Source organism: Oncorhynchus tshawytscha, linkage group LG07 (genome assembly GCF_018296145.1).
Source record: "Oncorhynchus tshawytscha isolate Ot180627B linkage group LG07, Otsh_v2.0, whole genome shotgun sequence".
NCBI lineage: Eukaryota > Metazoa > Chordata > Actinopteri > Salmoniformes > Salmonidae > Oncorhynchus > Oncorhynchus tshawytscha.
Genome location: NC_056435.1, coordinates 72,766,201 through 72,783,733, shown reverse-complemented (window position 1 = coordinate 72,783,733; position 17,533 = coordinate 72,766,201). Strand labels below are relative to the sequence as shown.

General features: G+C 47.3%; 1 protein-coding gene across 1 annotated transcript in view; it reads left to right on the top strand.

Annotated features, from left to right (window-relative positions):
* poc1a (POC1 centriolar protein A) overlaps positions 1 to 17,533 on the top strand; it is a 97,218-nt gene that overhangs the window by 56,127 nt on the left and 23,558 nt on the right. Inside the window, exon 10 of the mRNA XM_042324913.1 lies at positions 13,532 to 13,783. Within this exon, the coding sequence (XP_042180847.1) occupies positions 13,532 to 13,783 (252 nt within the window). The remainder of the gene's footprint in view (positions 1 to 13,531; positions 13,784 to 17,533) is intronic.

Below are 17,533 nucleotides of genomic sequence, written 5' to 3'. Positions count from 1 at the left end.
TGTGTGTGTGTGTGTGTGTGTGTGTGAGTGTCTGTGTGTCTGAGTGTGAGTGTGTGTGTGTCTTGAGTGTGTGTGTGTCTTGAGTGTGTGTGTGTCTTGAGTGTGTGTGTGTCTTGAGTGTGTGTGTGTCTGAGTGTGTCTGAGTGTGTGTGTGTGTCTGAGTGTGTGTGTGTCTGTGGGAGTGTGTGTGTGTGTCTGAGTGTGTGCATGTGTCTGAGTGTGTATGTCTGTGTGTGTGTGTGTGTGTGTGTGTGTATGTCTGTGTGTGTGCATGTGTGTGTGTGTGTGTCTGAGTGTGTGTGTGTGTGTCTGAGTGTGTGTGTGTGTGTGTCTGTCTGTGTGTGTGTGTGTCTGAGTGTGTGTGTGTGTGTGTATGTCTGTGTGTGTGTGTGTGTCTAAGTGTGTGTGTGGGAGTGTGTGTGTCTGAGTGTGTGTGTGTGTGTGTGTGTGTGCGTGTGTCTGAGTGTGTGCATGTGTCTGAGTGTGTATGTCTGTGTGTGTGTGTCTGTGTGTCTGTGTGTGTATGTCTGTGTGTGTGTGTGTCTGAGTGTGTGCATGTGTCTGAGTGTGTATGTCTGTGTGTGTGTGTATCTGAGTGTGTGTGTGTGTGTCTGAGTGTGTGTGTGTGTGTGTCTGAGTGTGTGTGTGTGTGTCTAAGTGTGTGTGTGGGAGTGTGTGTGTCTGAGTGTGTGTGTGTGTGTGTGTGTGTGCATGTGTCTGAGTGTGTATGTCTGTGTGTGTGTCTGAGTGTGTGCGTGTGTCTGAGTGTGTGCGTGTGTCTGAGTGTGTGCGTGTGTCTGAGTGTGTGCGTGTGTCTGAGTGTGTGCATGTGTCTGAGTGTGTATGTCTGTGTGTGTGTGTGTGTGTGTCTGAGTGTGTGTGTGTGTGTGTGAGTGTGTGTGTGTGTGTCTGAGTGTGTGTGTCTGTGTCTGAGTGTGTGTGTGGGAGTGTGTGTGTCTGAGTGTGTGCATGTGTCTGAGTGTGTATGTCTGTGTGTGTGTGTCTGAGTGTGTGTGTGGGTGTGTGTGTGTGTGTGTCTGAGTGTGTGCATGTGTCTGAGTGTGTATGTCTGTCTGTGTGTGTGTGTGTGTGTGTGTCTGAGTGTGTGTGTGTGTCTGAGTGTGTGTGTGTGTGTCTGAGTGTGTGTGTCTGAGTGTGTGTGTGTGTCTGAGTGTGTGTGTGTGTAAGTGTGTGTGTGGGAGTGTGTGTGTCTGAGTGTGTATGTCTGTGTGTGTGTGTCTGTCGGAATGTGTGTGTGCAGCTGTGTTGATGCTGAGCTAGAATAAGTCCTCTTCCCAACATTAGTTAATCCTGCATGTTGAAGCTTGTTGCCTCAGCAACACCACGAGCTTCTCTCGCTCTCTCTACCTCTACCTCTCTTTACTTCTTCTCTCTACCTCTCTCTCTCTCTCTCTCTCCTTCTCTCTACCTCTCTCTCTCTCTCTCTACCTCTCTCTACCTCTCTACCTATCTCTACCTCTCTCTCTCTCTCTCTCTCTCTCTCTCTACCTTTCTCTCTACCTCTCTCCTACCTTTCTCTCTACCTCTCTCGACCTTCTTCTCTCTCTCTCTACTTCTTTTCTCTCTACCCCTCTCTCTCTCTCTCTCTCTCTCTCTCTACCTCTCTCTACCTCTCTCTACCTCTCTCTCTACCTCTCTCTCTCTACCTCTCTCTCTACCTCTCTCTACCTCTCTCTCTACCTTTCTCTCTACCTCTCTCTCTACCTTTCTCTCTCTTTCTCTCTCTCTCTCAATTCAATTCAAGGGCTTTATTGGCATGGGAAACATGTGTTAACATTGCCAAAGCAAGTGAGGTAGACAACATACAAAGTGAATATATAAAGTGAAAAACAACAAAAATTAACAGTAAACATTACACATACAGAAGTTTCAAAACAGTAAAGACATTACAAATGTCATATTATATATATATACAGTGTTTTAACAATGTACAAATGGTTAAAGGACACAAGATAAAATAAATAAGCATAAATATGGGTTGTATTTACAATGGTGTTTGTTCTTCACTGGTTGCCCTTTTCTCGTGGCAACAGGTCACAAATCTTGCTGCTGTGATGGCACACTGTGGAATTTCACCCAGTAGATATGGGAGTTTTTCAAAATTGGATTTGTTTTCGAATTCTTTGTGGATCTGTGTAATCTGAGGGAAATATGTCTCTCTAATATGGTCATACATTGGGCAGGAGGTTAGGAAGTGCAGCTCAGTTTCCACCTCATGTTGTGGGCAGTGAGCACATAGCCTGTCGTCTCTTGAGAGCCATGTCTGCCTACGGCGGCCTTTCTCAATAGCAAGGCTATGCTCACTGAGTCTGTACATAGTCAAAACTTTCCTTAATTTTGGGTCAGTCACAGTGGTCAGGTATTCTGCTGCTGTGTACTCTCTGTGTCGGGCCAAATAGCATTCTACTTTGCTCTGTTTTTTTGTTAATTCTTTCCAATGTGTTAAGTAATTATCTTTTTGTTTTCTCATGATTTGGTTGGGTCTAATTGTGCTGCTGTCCTGGGGCTCTGTAGGGTGTGTTTGTGAACAGAGCCCCAGGACCAGCTTGCTTAGGGACTCTTCTCCATGTTCATCTCTCTGTAGGCGATGGCTTTGTTATGGAAGGTTTGTGAATCGCTTCCTTTTAGGTGGTTGTAGAATTTAACGGCTCTTTTCTGGATTTTGATAATTAGTGGGTATCGGCCTAATTCTGCTCTGCATGCATTATTTGGTGTTTTACGTTGTACACAGAGGATATTTTTGCAGAATTCTGCGTGCAGAGTCTCAATTTGGTGTTTGTCCCATTTTGTGAAGTCTTGGTTGGTGAGCGGACCCCAGACCTCACAACCATAAAGGGCAATGGGCTCTATGACTGATTCAAGTATTTTTAGCCAGATCCTAATTGGTATGTTGAAATTTATGTTCCTATTGATGGCATAGAATGCCCTTCTTGCCTTGTCTCTCAGATCGTTCACAGCTTTGTGGAAGTTACCTGTGGCGCTGATGTTTAGGCCAAGGTATGTATAGTTTTTGTGTGCTCTAGGGCAACAGTGTCTAGATGGAATTTGTATTTGTGGTCCTGGTGACTTTTTTACCTCTCTCTACCTCTCTCTCTCTCTACCTCTCTCTCTCTACCTCTCTCTCTCTCTCTCTCTACCTCTCTACCTCTCTCTCTCTCTCTCTCTCTCTACCTCTCTACCTCTCTCTCTCTCTCTCTACCTCTCTCTCTCTCTCTCTACCTCTCTCTCTCTCTCTACCTCTCTCTCTCTCTACCTCTCTCTACCTCTCTCTCTACCTCTCTCTCTACCTCTCTCTCTACCCCTCTCTCTCTACCCCTCTCTCTACCCCTCTCTCTACCTCTCTCTCTCTCTACCTCTCTCTCTCTCTACCTCTCTCTCTCTCTACCTCTACCTCTCTCTCTACCTCTCTCTCTACCTTTCTATACCTCTCTACTACCTCTCTCTCTACCTCTCTCTCTCTACCTCTCTCTCTACCTCTCTCTCTCTACCCCTCTCTCTCTACCCCTCTCTACCTCTCTCTCTCTCTACCCCTCTCTCTCTCTCTCCTCTCTCTCTCTCTCTACCTCTCTCTCTCTCTACCTCTCTCTCTCTCTACTCTACCTCTCTCTCTCTCTACCTCTCTCTCTCTACCTCTCTCTCTACCCCTCTCTCTACCCCTCTCTCTACCTCTCTCTCTCTCTACCTCTCTCTCTACCTCTACCTCTCTCTCTCTACCTCTCTCTCTCTCTACCTCTCTCTCTCTCTACCTCTCTCTACCTCTCTCTCCTTTCTCTCTCTCTCTCTACCTTTCTCTCTACCTTTCTCTCTACCTTTCTCTTTCTCTCTACCTTTCTCTCTACCTCTCTCTACCTCTCTCTACCTCTCTCTCTACCTCTCTCTCTCTACCTCTCTCTCTACCTCTCTCTCTCTACCTCTCTCTCTCTACCTCTCTCTCTCTACCTCTCTCTCTCTACCTCTCTCTCTCTACCTCTCTCTCTCTACCTCTTCTCCCTCTCAACCTCGCTTTACAAGCTTCCCTCTTCTCTTCACGAGTCATTCAGATGACCCACCAGCAACTTCTATCGGGATGAGAACAAAATCGAATCATGAAAATAAACCGTGTCTTCGGAAAGTATTCAGACCCCTTGACTTTTTCACCGTTACAGCCTTATTCTAAAATGTTTTAAAATGTTTTCCCTCATCAATCTACACTTAATACCCCATCATGACAAAGTGAAAACAGGTTTGTAGAAATTTTAGCAAATTTATAATTAAAATTAAAAAATCACAGAAATACCTTTCCTTTCAGACCCTTTGCTCTGAGACTTGACCCTGTCTGTACCTGTCCTAACACCACCACACATAGTCCATATGTCTGTCTGTACCTGTCCTAACACCACCACACATAGTCCATATGTCTGTCTGTACCTGTCCTAACACCACCACACATAGTCCATATGTCTGTCTGTACCTGTCCTAACACCACCACACATAGTCCATATGTCTGTCTGTACCTGTCCTAACACCACCACACATAGTCCATATGTCTGTCTGTACCTGTCCTAACACCACCACACATAGTCCATATGTCTGTCTGTACCTGTCCTAACACCACCACACATAGTCCATATGTCTGTCTGTACCTGTCCTAACACCACCACACATAGTCCATATGTCTGTCTGTACCTGTCCTAACACCACCACACATAGTCCATATGTCTGTCTGTACCTGTCCTAACACCACCACACATAGTCCATATGTCTGTCTGTACCTGTCCTAACACCACCACACATAGTCCATATGTCTGTCTGTACCTGTCCTAACACCACCACACATAGTCCATATGTCTGTCTGTACCTGTCCTAACACCACCACACATAGTCCATATGTCTGTCTGTACCTGTCCTAACACCACCACACATAGTCCATATGTCTGTCTGTACCTGTCCTAACACCACCACACATAGTCCATATGTCTGTCTGTACCTGTCCTAACACCACCACACATAGTCCATATGTCTGTCTGTACCTGTCCTAACACCACCACACATAGTCCATATGTCTGTCTGTACCTGTCCTAACACCACCACACATAGTCCATATGTCTGTCTGTACCTGTCCTAACATCACCACACATGGCCCATATGTCTGTCAGTACCTGTCCCAACACCACCACACATAGTCCAAAAATCTGAATGTACCTGTCCTAACATCGCCACATATGGTCCATACATCTGTTTGTACCTGTCCTAACACCACCACATATTACATATGGTCCATAAATCTGTATGTATCTGTCCTAACACCACCACATATTACATATGGTCCATAAATCTGTATGTATCTGTCCTAATACCACCACATATGGTCCATACATCTGTACATACCTGTCCTAACACCACCACATAGTACATATAGTCCATATATCTGAATGTACCTGTCCTAACACCACCACATATGGTCCATATATCTGCTGTATGTACCTGTCCTAACACCACCACATATGGTCCATATATCTGTCTGTACCTGTCCCAACACCACCACATATGGTCCACATATCTGTATGTACTTGTCCTAACACCACCACATATGGTCCATATATCTGTTTGTACCTGTCCCAACACCACAACATATTACATATGGTCCATATATCCATATATCTGTATGTACCTGTCCTAACACCACCACACATAGTCCATATGTCTGTCTGTACCTGTCCTAACACCACCACACATAGTCCATATGTCTGTCTGTACCTGTCCTAACACCACCACACATAGTCCATATGTCTGTCTGTACCTGTCCTAACACCACCACACATAGTCCATATGTCTGTCTGTACCTGTCCTAACACCACCACACATAGTCCATATGTCTGTATGTACCTGTCCTAACACCACCACACATAGTCCATATGTCTGTCTGTACCTGTCCTAACACCACCACACATAGTCCATATGTCTGTCTGTACCTGTCCTAACATCACCACACATGGCCCATATGTCTGTCAGTACCTGTCCCAACACCACCACACATAGTCCAAAAATCTGAATGTACCTGTCCTAACATCGCCACATATGGTCCATACATCTGTTTGTACCTGTCCTAACACCACCACATATTACATATGGTCCATAAATCTGTATGTATCTGTCCTAACACCACCACATATTACATATGGTCCATAAATCTGTATGTATCTGTCCTAATACCACCACATATGGTCCATACATCTGTACATACCTGTCCTAACACCACCACATAGTACATATAGTCCATATATCTGAATGTACCTGTCCTAACACCACCACATATGGTCCATATATCTGCTGTATGTACCTGTCCTAACACCACCACATATGGTCCATATATCTGTCTGTACCTGTCCCAACACCACCACATATGGTCCACATATCTGTATGTACTTGTCCTAACACCACCACATATGGTCCATATATCTGTTTGTACCTGTCCCAACACCACAACATATTACATATGGTCCATATATCCATATATCTGTATGTACCTGTCCTAACACCACCATATATCTGAATGTACCTGTCCCAACACCACCACATATGGTCCATATATCTGTATGTACCTGTCCTAACACCACCATATCTGAATGTACCTGTCCCAACACCACCACATATGGTCCATATATCACCAAACAAAAAGTTCAAAGAAGAGAAGAATTGCAGCCTCATATGGTACAAATACAATAACACACATCCACACAGTCAATACATACACCTTCCGCATATATCTGTAATGTAAATATACTGCCCACCAGTACAGCACTGAAGACAGAGGTAATAGTCAATGCCCTGGAACAAACACATGGTACGAGGACCAAACAATGCACACTATATATTTACATAAGTGTTCAGACCCTTCGCTATGAGACTAAATTGAGCTCAGGTGCATTCTGTTTCCATTGATCCTCCTTGAGATGTTTCTACGACTTGATTGAAATCCTCCTGTGGTAAATTCAATTGATTGGACTTGATTTGGAAAATACACACATCTGTCTACAGTATATAAGGTCCCACAGTTGACAATGCATGTCAGAGCAAAAACCAAGCCATGAGGTCGAAGGAATTGTCCGTAGAGCTCCAAACAGGATTGTGTCGAGGCACAGATCTGGGGAAAGGTACCTTTCTGCAGCATTGAAGGTTCCCAAGAACACAGTGACCTCCATCATGCTTAAATGGAAGAAGTTTGGAACCACCAAGACTCTTCCTAGAGCTGGCCACAAACTGAGCAATCGGGGGAGAAGGGCCTTGGTCAGGGAGGTGACAAAGAACCCAATGGTCACTCTGACAGAGCTCCAGAGTTCCTCTGTGGAGATGGGAGAACCTTCCAGAAGGACAACCATCTCTGCAGCACTCCACCAATCAGGTCTTTATGGTAGAGTGGCCAGACGGAAGCCACTCCTCAGTAAAAGGCACATGACCGCCTGCTTGGATTTTGCCAAAAGGCACCTAAAGACTTTCAGACCACGAGAAACAAGATGCTCTGGTCTGATGAAACCAGCATTTCCTCAGACCACGAGAAACAAGATGCTCTGGTCTAATGGAACCAGCATTTCCTCCATGCTTCACGCCTGGAGGAAACCAGACACCATTCATCACCTGGCCAATACCATCCCTACAGTGAAGCATGGTGGTGGCAGCATCACGTCTGGAGGAAACCAGACACCACTCATCACCTGGCCAATACCATCCCTACGGTGAAGCATGGTGGTGGAAGCATCATGCGGTGCCTGCGGTGAAGCATGGCACGGCAGGTAGCCTAGTGGTTAGAGCTTTGGACAAATAACCGAAAGGTTGCAAGATCGAATCCCCAAGCTGACAAGATTTTAGGTAAAAATCTGTCCTTATGCCCCTGAAGAAGGCAGTTAACCCACTGTTCCCCGGTAGGCCGTCATTGACTGACTTGCCTAGTTAAATGAAGGTTAAATAAAATGAAATGCTATGGGGATGTTATTCAGCGGCAGGGACTGGGAGACTAGTCAGGATCGAGGGAAAGATGAACGGAGCAAAGTACAGAGAGGTCCTTGATGAAAACCTGCTCCACAGCGCTTAGGACCTCAGACTGGGGCGAAGGTTCACCTTGCATCAGGACAACGACACAGAGCACACAGCCAAGACAACGCAGGAGTGGCTTTGGGACAAGTCTCTGAATGTTCTTGAGTGACCCAGCCAGAGCCCGGACTTGAACCCAATCGTACATCTCTGTAGAGACCTGAAAATAGCTGTGCAGCGACGCTCCCCATCCAACCTGACAGAGCTTGAGAGGATCTGCAGAGAATAATGGGAGAAACTCGCCAAATACAGGCGTGCCAAGCTTGTAGCGTCATACCCAAGAAAACTCGAGACTGTAATTGCTGCAAAAGGTGCTTCAACAAAGTACTGAGTAAAGTTTTTATTTGTAGTAAATGTGCTAAAATTTGCTTCACGGGCTGCTTCACGGGCTGCTTCCCTGGCTGCTTCACTGGCTGCTTCACGGGCTGCTTCACTGGCTGCTTCCCTGGCTGCTTCACAGGCTGCTTCCCTGGCTGCTTCACTGGCTGCTTCACTGGCTGCTTCACGGGCTGCTTCCTGGCTGCTTCACTGGCTGCTTCACTGGCTGCTTCACGGGCTGCTTCACAGGCTGCTTCACGGGCTGCTTCACTGGCTGCTTCCCTGGCTGCTTCACGGGCTGCTTCCCTGGCTAGCTGTTTTGGGTCTGTGGAAGTTAATATTTGAACTGCTAACGGCCGAGCGCCATTTACCAAGTAGTGTTAAAAATGGCCGAGCGCCATTTACCAAATAGTGTTAAAAATGGCCGAGCGCCATTTACCAAATAGTGTTAAAAATGGCCAAGCGTCATTTACCAAATAGTGTTAAAAATGGCCGAGCGTCATTTACCAAATAGTGTTAAAAATGGCCGAGCGTCATTTACCAAGTAGTGTTAAAAATGCATCTTGTGGCATTCTCTGTCACACCAGAGAACCAATAGAAATTATTGTCGAGCCAAACAACCAATAGAAATCAGGACAGAATGTTTATTGTTTTTTGCAAAGTCAAATGACTGCACATACACACACACACACACACACACACACACACACACACACACACCCCTCCCCCCTCTGGTCTCTCTGGCAGACAGGAAGTGAGATTAAGCTTGACGACTAGGTAGAGACTGAATGGCCGTGTAACAACACAGGGAGGGTTAGTCAGTGTGTGTGTGTGTGTGGCATTCATGATGGCTGGGTTTGGACAGATGCGTAGTGGGGGCAGAACAGAACTGACTGTATGGTTGATGTGGTTCTAAACCTTAAATCCAAGGGATTGTTTTCTGCTCAAAATGTCTCTTCTACGGGGCATGAGGTCTGATAATAACAGGCTTAGAGACCGTTTTCCATCAGACTGCTGAACACTTGAACTGGACTGACCACCTGCTCTGATTCTAACAGGACTGACCACCTGCTCTGATTCTAACAGGACTGACCACCTGCTCTGATTCTAACCCCAACAGGACTGACCACCTGCTCTGATTCTAACAGGACTGAACCTGCTCTGGGACTGACCACCTGCTCTGATTCTAACAGGACTGACCACCTGCTCTGATTCTAACAGGACTGACCACCTGCTCTGATTCTAACAGGACTGACCACCTGCTCTGATTCTAACAGGACTGACCACCTGCTCTGATTCTAACAGGACTGACCACCTGCTCTGATTCTAACAGGACTGACCACCTGCTCTGATTCTAACTGACCACCTGCTCTGAGGACTGACCACCTGCTCTGATTCTAACAGGACTGACCACCTGCTCTGATTCTAACAGGACTGACCACCTGCTCTGATTCTAACAGGACTGACCACCTGCTCTGATTCTAACAGGACTGACCACCTGCTCTGATTCTAACAGGACTGACCACCTGCTCTGATTCTAACAGGACTGACCACCTGCTCTGATTCTAACAGGACTGACCACCTGCTCTGATTCTAACAGGACTGACCACCTGCTCTGATTCTAACAGGACTGAACCTGCTCTGATTCTAACAGGACTGACCACCTGCTCTGATTCTAACAGGACTGACCACCTGCTCTGATTCTAACAGGACTGACCACCTGCTCTGATTCTAACAGGACTGACCACCTGCTCTGATTCTAACAGGACTGACCACCTGCTCTGATTCTAACAGGACTGACCACCTGCTCTGACCACTGACCACCTGCTCTGATTCTAACAGGACTGACCACCTGCTCTGATTCTAACAGGACTGACCACCTGCTCTGATTCTAACAGGACTGACCACCTGCTCTGATTCTAACAGGACTGACCACCTGCTCTGATTCTAACAGGACTGACCACCTGCTCTGATTCTAACAGGACTGACCACCTGCTCTGATTCTAACAGGACTGACCACCTGCTCTGATTCTAACAGGACTGACCACCTGCTCTGATTCTAACAGGACTGACCACCTGCTCTGATTCTAACAGGACTGACCACCTGCTCTGATTCTAACAGGACTGACCACCTGCTCTGATTCTAACAGGACTGACCACCTGCTCTGATTCTAACAGGACTGACCACCTGCTCTGATTCTAACAGGACTGACCACCTGCTCTGTTTCTCCGACCTTAGAACACACACACACAGCTCTGGAAAAAATTAAGAGACCACTGCAAAATGATCAGTTTCTCTGGTTTTACTACTTATAAGTATGTGTTTGGGTAAAATTAACATTTATGTTTTAATCTATCTAAACTACTGACAACATTTCTCCCAAATTCCAAATAAAAATATTGTAATTTAGTGCATTTATTTACAGAAAATGACAACTGATGGAAATAACAATACAGATGCAGTGTTGTTAGACATCGAATAATGCAAAGATAATAAGTTCATATTCATTTTTAAACCACAATACAAATGTTTTAACTTAGGAGGAGTTCAGAAATCAATATTTGGTGGAATGACTTTATGCCACTCCTGGTGCAAAAAATGTAACTAACTCGGCTTTGTTTGTTGGCTTGTGACCATCCATCTTCCTCTTGATCCCATTCCAGAGGTTTTCAATGGGGTTCAGGTCTGGAGATTGGGCTGGCCATGACAGGGTCTTGATCTGGTGGTCCTCCAGCCACACCTTGACTGACCTGGCTGTGTGACACGGCGCATTGTCCTGCTGGAAAACACAATCCTCAGAGTTGGGGAACATGGTCAGAGCAAAAGGAAGCATGTTTTCTTCCAGGACAACCTTTTGTACGTGGCTTGATTCATGCGTCCTTCACAAGGACTAATCTGCCCGATTCCAGCCGTGCTGAAGCACCCTCAGGTCATCACCGATCCTCCACCAAATTTCACAGTGGGTGCGAGAGGCCTACTAGACCTGGAGAGGCCGACAAGACCTGGAGAGGCCGACAAGACCTGGAGAGGCCGACAAGACCTGGAGAGGCCGACAAGACCTGGAGAGGCCGACAAGACCTGGAGAGGCCGACAAGACCTGGAGAGGCCTACTAGACCTGGAGAGGCCGACAAGACCTGGAGAGGCCTACTAGACCTGGAGAGGCCGACAAGACCTGGAGAAGACCTGCCGACAAGACCTGGAGAGGACCGACAAAGACCTGGAGAGGCCGACAAGACCTGGAGAGGCCGACAAGACCTGGAGAGGCCGACAAGACCTGGAGAGGCCGACAAGACCTGGAGAGACCGACAAGACCTGGAGAGGCCTGGAGAGGCCGACAAGACCTGGAGAGACAAGGGAGAGACCGACAAGACAAGACCTGGAGAGGCCGACAAGACCTGGAGAGGCCGACAAGACCTGGAGAGGCCGACAAGACCTGGAGAGGCCGAAAGACCTGGAGAGGCCTACAAGACCTGGAGAGGCCGACAAGACCTGGAGAGGCCTACTAGACCTGGAGAGGCCTGGAGAGGCCTACTAGACCTGGAGAGGCCTACAAGACCTGGAGAGGCCTACAAGACCTGGAGAGGCCGACAAGACCTGGAGAGGCCGACAAGACCTGGAGAGACCGACAAGACCTGGAGAGGCCGACAAGACCTGGAGAGACCGACAAGACCTGGAGAGGCCAAGACCTGGAGAGGCCGACAAGACCTGGAGAGACCGACAAGACCTGGAGAGGCCGACAAGACCTGGAGAGGCCGACAAGACCTGGAGAGGCCGACAAGACCTGGAGAGGCCGACAAGACCTGGAGAGGCCGACAAGACCTGGAGAGGCCGACGAAAGACCTGGAGAGACCGACAAGACCTGGAGAGGCCTACTACAAGACCTGGAGAGGCCGACTAGACCTGGAGAGGCCGACAAGACCTGGAGAGGCCGACAAGACCTGGAGAGGCCGACAAGACCTGGAGAGGCCGACAAGACCTGGAGAGGCCGACACGATTGTTATTTTGACCAGATAAATGCTCTAAATGACAATATATATATATTTGTAATTTGGGCGAAATGTTGTCAGTTGTTTATAGATTAAAACATAAATGTTAATTTTACCCCAACACATACCTATAAATAGTAAAACCAGAGAAGCTGATAATTTTGCAGTGGTCTCTTCATTTTTTCCAGAGCTGTATATTCGTGCTACAAACACACCAGCTACCAGACTTATGATGACTAAATACCGCACAATTTAATACCCACCCAGTCCTCACTTCCCCAAAAACACAGGTAAATATTGGACTATAAACTGCGCCTTCCTGTATTATACTGATGCTCATATTTTTATAATATTCTACTGAGACATTTACTTTATGTTGGTATTCTTTTATTATTATTTGTTGTTGTTGTTGCCTCGTCCAGAAGGAACCTGTATGTAGCATTTGGTTGAACGGTGTACACCATGAGTATCCTGGACATACGACACAATTGAAACTCTCTTCCTCTCCGTCTCTCCACTCCTCCCTTCGTCTCTCTCTCGTTTCTCTCTCTCTCTCCTCTCTCTCTCTCTCGTTTCTCTCTCTCGTCCCTCTCTCTCGTCCCTCTCTCTCTCGTCTCTCTCTCGTTTCTCTCTCTCGTCCCTCTCTCTCTCTCCACTCTCTCTCTCTCGTCTCTCTCTCTTTTCTCTCTCGTTTCTCTCTCTCTCTCCACTCTCTCTCTCTCCTCTCTTTCTCTTGTCTCTCTCTCATTTCTCTCTTTCTCATCTCTCTCTCTCGTTTCTCTCGTGTCTCTCATCTCTCTCTCATCTCTCTCTCGTGTGTCTCTCTCAACACAAAGTGGGTGTACGTGGACAAGCACAGGGAGCATCACTTCTCCCTGACCACACAAGTCAATATTTACACGTCTTGGAGGGAGAGAGAAGATGGCCTTGTTGCAGGGCCACCTGTCTACCAGATGTTGAACAGGAGTTGAGGGGAAATTATTCTGAGGAGGAGGGATAGTAGCGAAAGAGATGGTCTGGTCCTTAGTCATATTCAGGACCCATAGTTTACTGGTTAGTTTACATAGGTAAAACCTCTGGCCATAGATAGTTGTTGGACACCCAGATGTTGATATGTTTTTGTCTTGTCCTCACAAGGAGTCGTCTGAGTCAGAGCTGTGTAACGGCCAGGGGCGGGGCTTACGTACGGAGGTGAGGAGTAGGAGTGGCAGCGTCACACCTTCCAGACCCACCCAGACCTCCAGGGCCCCCAGAGCCAGGCCCCCCACTGTCGAGCTGACACGCACCGAGCCTCAGCCCCAGACACAGACCCAGAGAGAAGGCATGGTGCCTGCTGGTCTGGCCAGCACCCTGGAACACATAGTGGCTCAACTAGATGTTCTCACACAGGTAACACATCTCTCTGTTTTATTAGTGTGTTATTGATGCTGAAGCAATGTGTGCTCTCTCTCTCTGCCCCCTCCCTCTCTATCTCTCCCTCTCTTCGACTCTCCTTCTCTTTCTCTGATCCCCTCCTTCCCTCTCTCTCTCTGCCCCCTCCCTCCTTCTCTCTCTCTGCCCCTCCCTCCTTCTCTCTCCCTCTCCCTCCTTACCTCCCTCTCTCTCTCTGCCCCCCCCCTCCTTCTTCTCTCTCTCTGCCCTCTCCCTCCTTCTCTCCCTCTCCCTCCTTACCTCCCTCTCTCCCTCTCCCTCTCTCTCTGCCCCCTCCCTCCTTCTCTCCTTCTCTCTCTCTGCCCTCTCCCCCTCTCTCTCTCCTCTCCCCCCTCGCTCTCTTCCCTCTCCCCCTCTCTCTCTTCCCTCTCTCTCTCTGCCCCCTCCCTCCCTCTCTCTGCCCCCTCCCTCCTTCTGTCCTTCTCTCTCTCTGCCCTCTTCCTCTCTCTCTCTTCCCTCCTTCTCTCGCTCTCTGCCCCCTCCCTCCTTCTCTCCTTCTCTCTGCCCTCTCCCTCCCTCACTATGACCTCTGTGATTCTCTCTCCTCGGTGGAGTCTGGTGAGGTTGCCTTACTGCCAACTCCATACATTATTAATATCTCTTGCAGTGGAAACTACCTAGCTATATATGAAACAAACTGAGAATGATATCTGTCAGAGAAATAAGAGGTTTTCCATGACGTCGAGTAAGAAGAGGTAAATGATTAATATAATTCACCAAAGTATTTATTGATATTCTGACATATTGCTATCAGGTTGTAAATCACAGCCGGTACATTGTTTGCTGCATTCAGCCATTTGGTGATGATGCCCTGTTTGAGATGTGTGTTTCCATCCAAATTGACTTCAAATTTGTCTTATGGCGGCGTTCATAATGTGGGGCGGTAGGTAGCCTAGTGGTTAGAGTGTAGAGGTGGTAGGTAGCCTAGTGGTTAGAGTGTAGAGGTGGTAGGTAGCCTAGTGGTTAGAGTGTAGAGGTGGCAGGTAGCCTAGTGGTTAGAGTGTAGAGGTGGCAGGTAGCCTAGTGGTTAGAGTGTAGAGGTGGCAGGGTAGCCTAGTGGTTAGAGAAGTCAATTGGATGGAAATACACATCTCATGCAGATTGTAGAATATTCCCGTGAAAATCTGTCGTAGACAGATTGAAACAAACAGGGCATCATCACCAAATGTGTGCAAAAGGCATGAGGAGGTAGGCGAATAATTACAATTTAGCAGATTAACACTGGAGTGATAAATGATCAGATGATCATGTACAGGTAGAGATATCGGTGTGCAAAAGAGCAGAAAAGTAAATAAATAAAAACAGTATGGGGATGAGGTAGGTAAAACTGGGTGGGCTATTTACACGATAGAAAACTATGTACAGCTGCAGCAGTTCTTAGCTGCTCAGATAGCAGATGTTTGAAGTTGGTGAGGGAGATAAAAGTCTCAAGACAAATATGTAGCAGAGTTGTTGGAATAAACAAAACATACAGGTCAATAACACAATGGTGGGTGGTATAAGGTGCTATATATCACGCTATGTTAAAGGTGAAACGCGGATGGCACTGTCAGCAACTGCATCCAGTTTGCTGAGTAGAGTATTGGAAGCTATTTTGTAGATGACATCGCCGAAGTCGAGGATCGGTAGGATAGTCAGTTTTACTGACTTTTACTAAGTTTTGGTGGCGTGAGTGAAGTAGGCTTTGTTGCGGAATAGAAAGCCGACTCAGTCATTAGAAAATTGGAGGCTACGGAGTCTGCCGATAAGAATGTGGTGATTGACAGAGTCGAAAGCCTTGGCAAGGTTGATGAAGATGGCTGCACAGTACTGTCTTATATCGATTTTTATGATATCTTTAGTACCTTGTAGGCTGTTGCTGAGTTCTCACCAACTGTGACCTGGCCAAGAAACTAGATGTGAACAGACAAGACAGAGTTACACATGAAGTAAACAATTAACAAGTCATCTGTTTGAAAACTTGGCTTTCTATAGGCACAATGTGTGCAATAGGCATGAGGAGGTAGGCGGATAATCTGTAACAGTTTTACAGATTAACACTGGAGTGAAAATGATCAGATGGTCATGTACAGGTAGAGATTTCAATCTTGGGGATCTCAAAGAGCAGAAAAGAAAGAAAGGTTGAACAGGCTGGTAATAGAGGTAGGTAAATGGGTGGGATAGTTTCAGAAATAGAGGGTCCAGATTGTCAGCCCAGCTGATTTATCTGCTCAGATCCAGGTTTTGCAGCTCTTTCAGAAAATCTGCTAGACTGGATTTGGGTAAAGAAAACCTGGAGAGGCTTACAGGCGCAGTGGTGGGTGGTATAAGGTGCTTTAGGAGGAAGGCATGGCCACTGTGATAAATGCATTGAGTTTGCTGAGTAGATCATGGAAGCTTTTTCGTAGATGACATCGCCTAGCCTCAGTCGTGGGCATCTGGGAGGATGTCAGTTTTACTGACTTTTACTAGTTTTGTCCCGTGAGTGAAGTAGGCTTTGTTGCGAATAGAAAGCCGACTCAGTCATTAGATAATTGGAGGCCTTAGCTTTGCCTGATGAATGCGTGATTGGTTCAGAGTTCCCTGAAAAGCCTTGCCAGGTATGAAGACGGCTGCACAGTACTGTCTTTGCAGTCCGCCACAGGATGTTTTTGTGCTGGTCGAGGGCAGTCAGGTCTGGAGTGAACCAGGGGCTATATCTGTTCTTAGTTCTGCATTTTTTGAACGAAGCATGCTTATCTAAGATGCTTATTTAAGGTGTTACCATGGTGGTTGAGTATTTTTTTATTTCTCTCGTTATCCGTTCTTCTAATGATGTCTTATCAATTGAAAACACAGGAGATGTTTAGTCTCACAATTTTGCATATCGCTAAGATGTTTGTTGCAGTATTTCTCAAGTGGAAAAATGTGCATGAAAATGGCCATTAGTTTCAGAAATAGCAGGGCCCAGCTCTCAAGCCCTCTGAGTAGGGTCCAGGTTTTGCAGCTCTTTCAGAACATCTGTCCTCTGGAGTTGGGCCCAGCTCTCTGTCCTCTGGAGCAGGGCCCAGCTTGGAGTCCTCCAGGAGGGGCCCAGCTCTGTGCTTCAGTGAGGGCCCAGCTCATGGATTTATCAGCAGGGCCCAGCTCTCTGCCTCAGTGCAGGGCCTAGCTGGGTCCTCTCAGCAGGGCCCAGCTCCATGGACTCTCAGCAGGGCCCAGCTTTGTCCTTCAGCTAGGATGCCCAGCTCTGTCCTGAAGAAGGGCCCAGCTCTCTGACTGACTCTGTAGGGCCCAGCTTCCTCTGAGTAGGGCCCAGCTCTCTGTCCTCTCAGTAGGGCCCAGCTCTCAGTCCGCCACAGGATGTTTTTGTGCTGGTCAGTAGGGCAGTCAGGTCTCTGTCCTCTCAGGGGCCCAGCTCTGTTCTTAGTTCTGCATTTTTTGCCCAGCATGCTTATCTAAGATGCTTATTAGGTGTTACCATGGTGGTTGAGTATTTTTTTATTTCCTCTCAGTAGGGCCCAGCTCTTCTAATGATGTCTTATCAGAAAACCAGCTCTCTGTCCTCACAGTAGGGCCCAGCTCTCTGTCCTTGTAGGGCCCAGCTCTCTGTCCTCTCAGTAGGGCCCAGCTCTCTGTCCTCTCAGTAGGGCCCAGCTCTCTGTCCTCTCAGCAGGGCCCAGCTCTCTGTCCTCTCAGCAGGGCCCAGCTCTCTGTCCTCTCAGTAGGGCCCAGCTCTCTGTCCTCTCA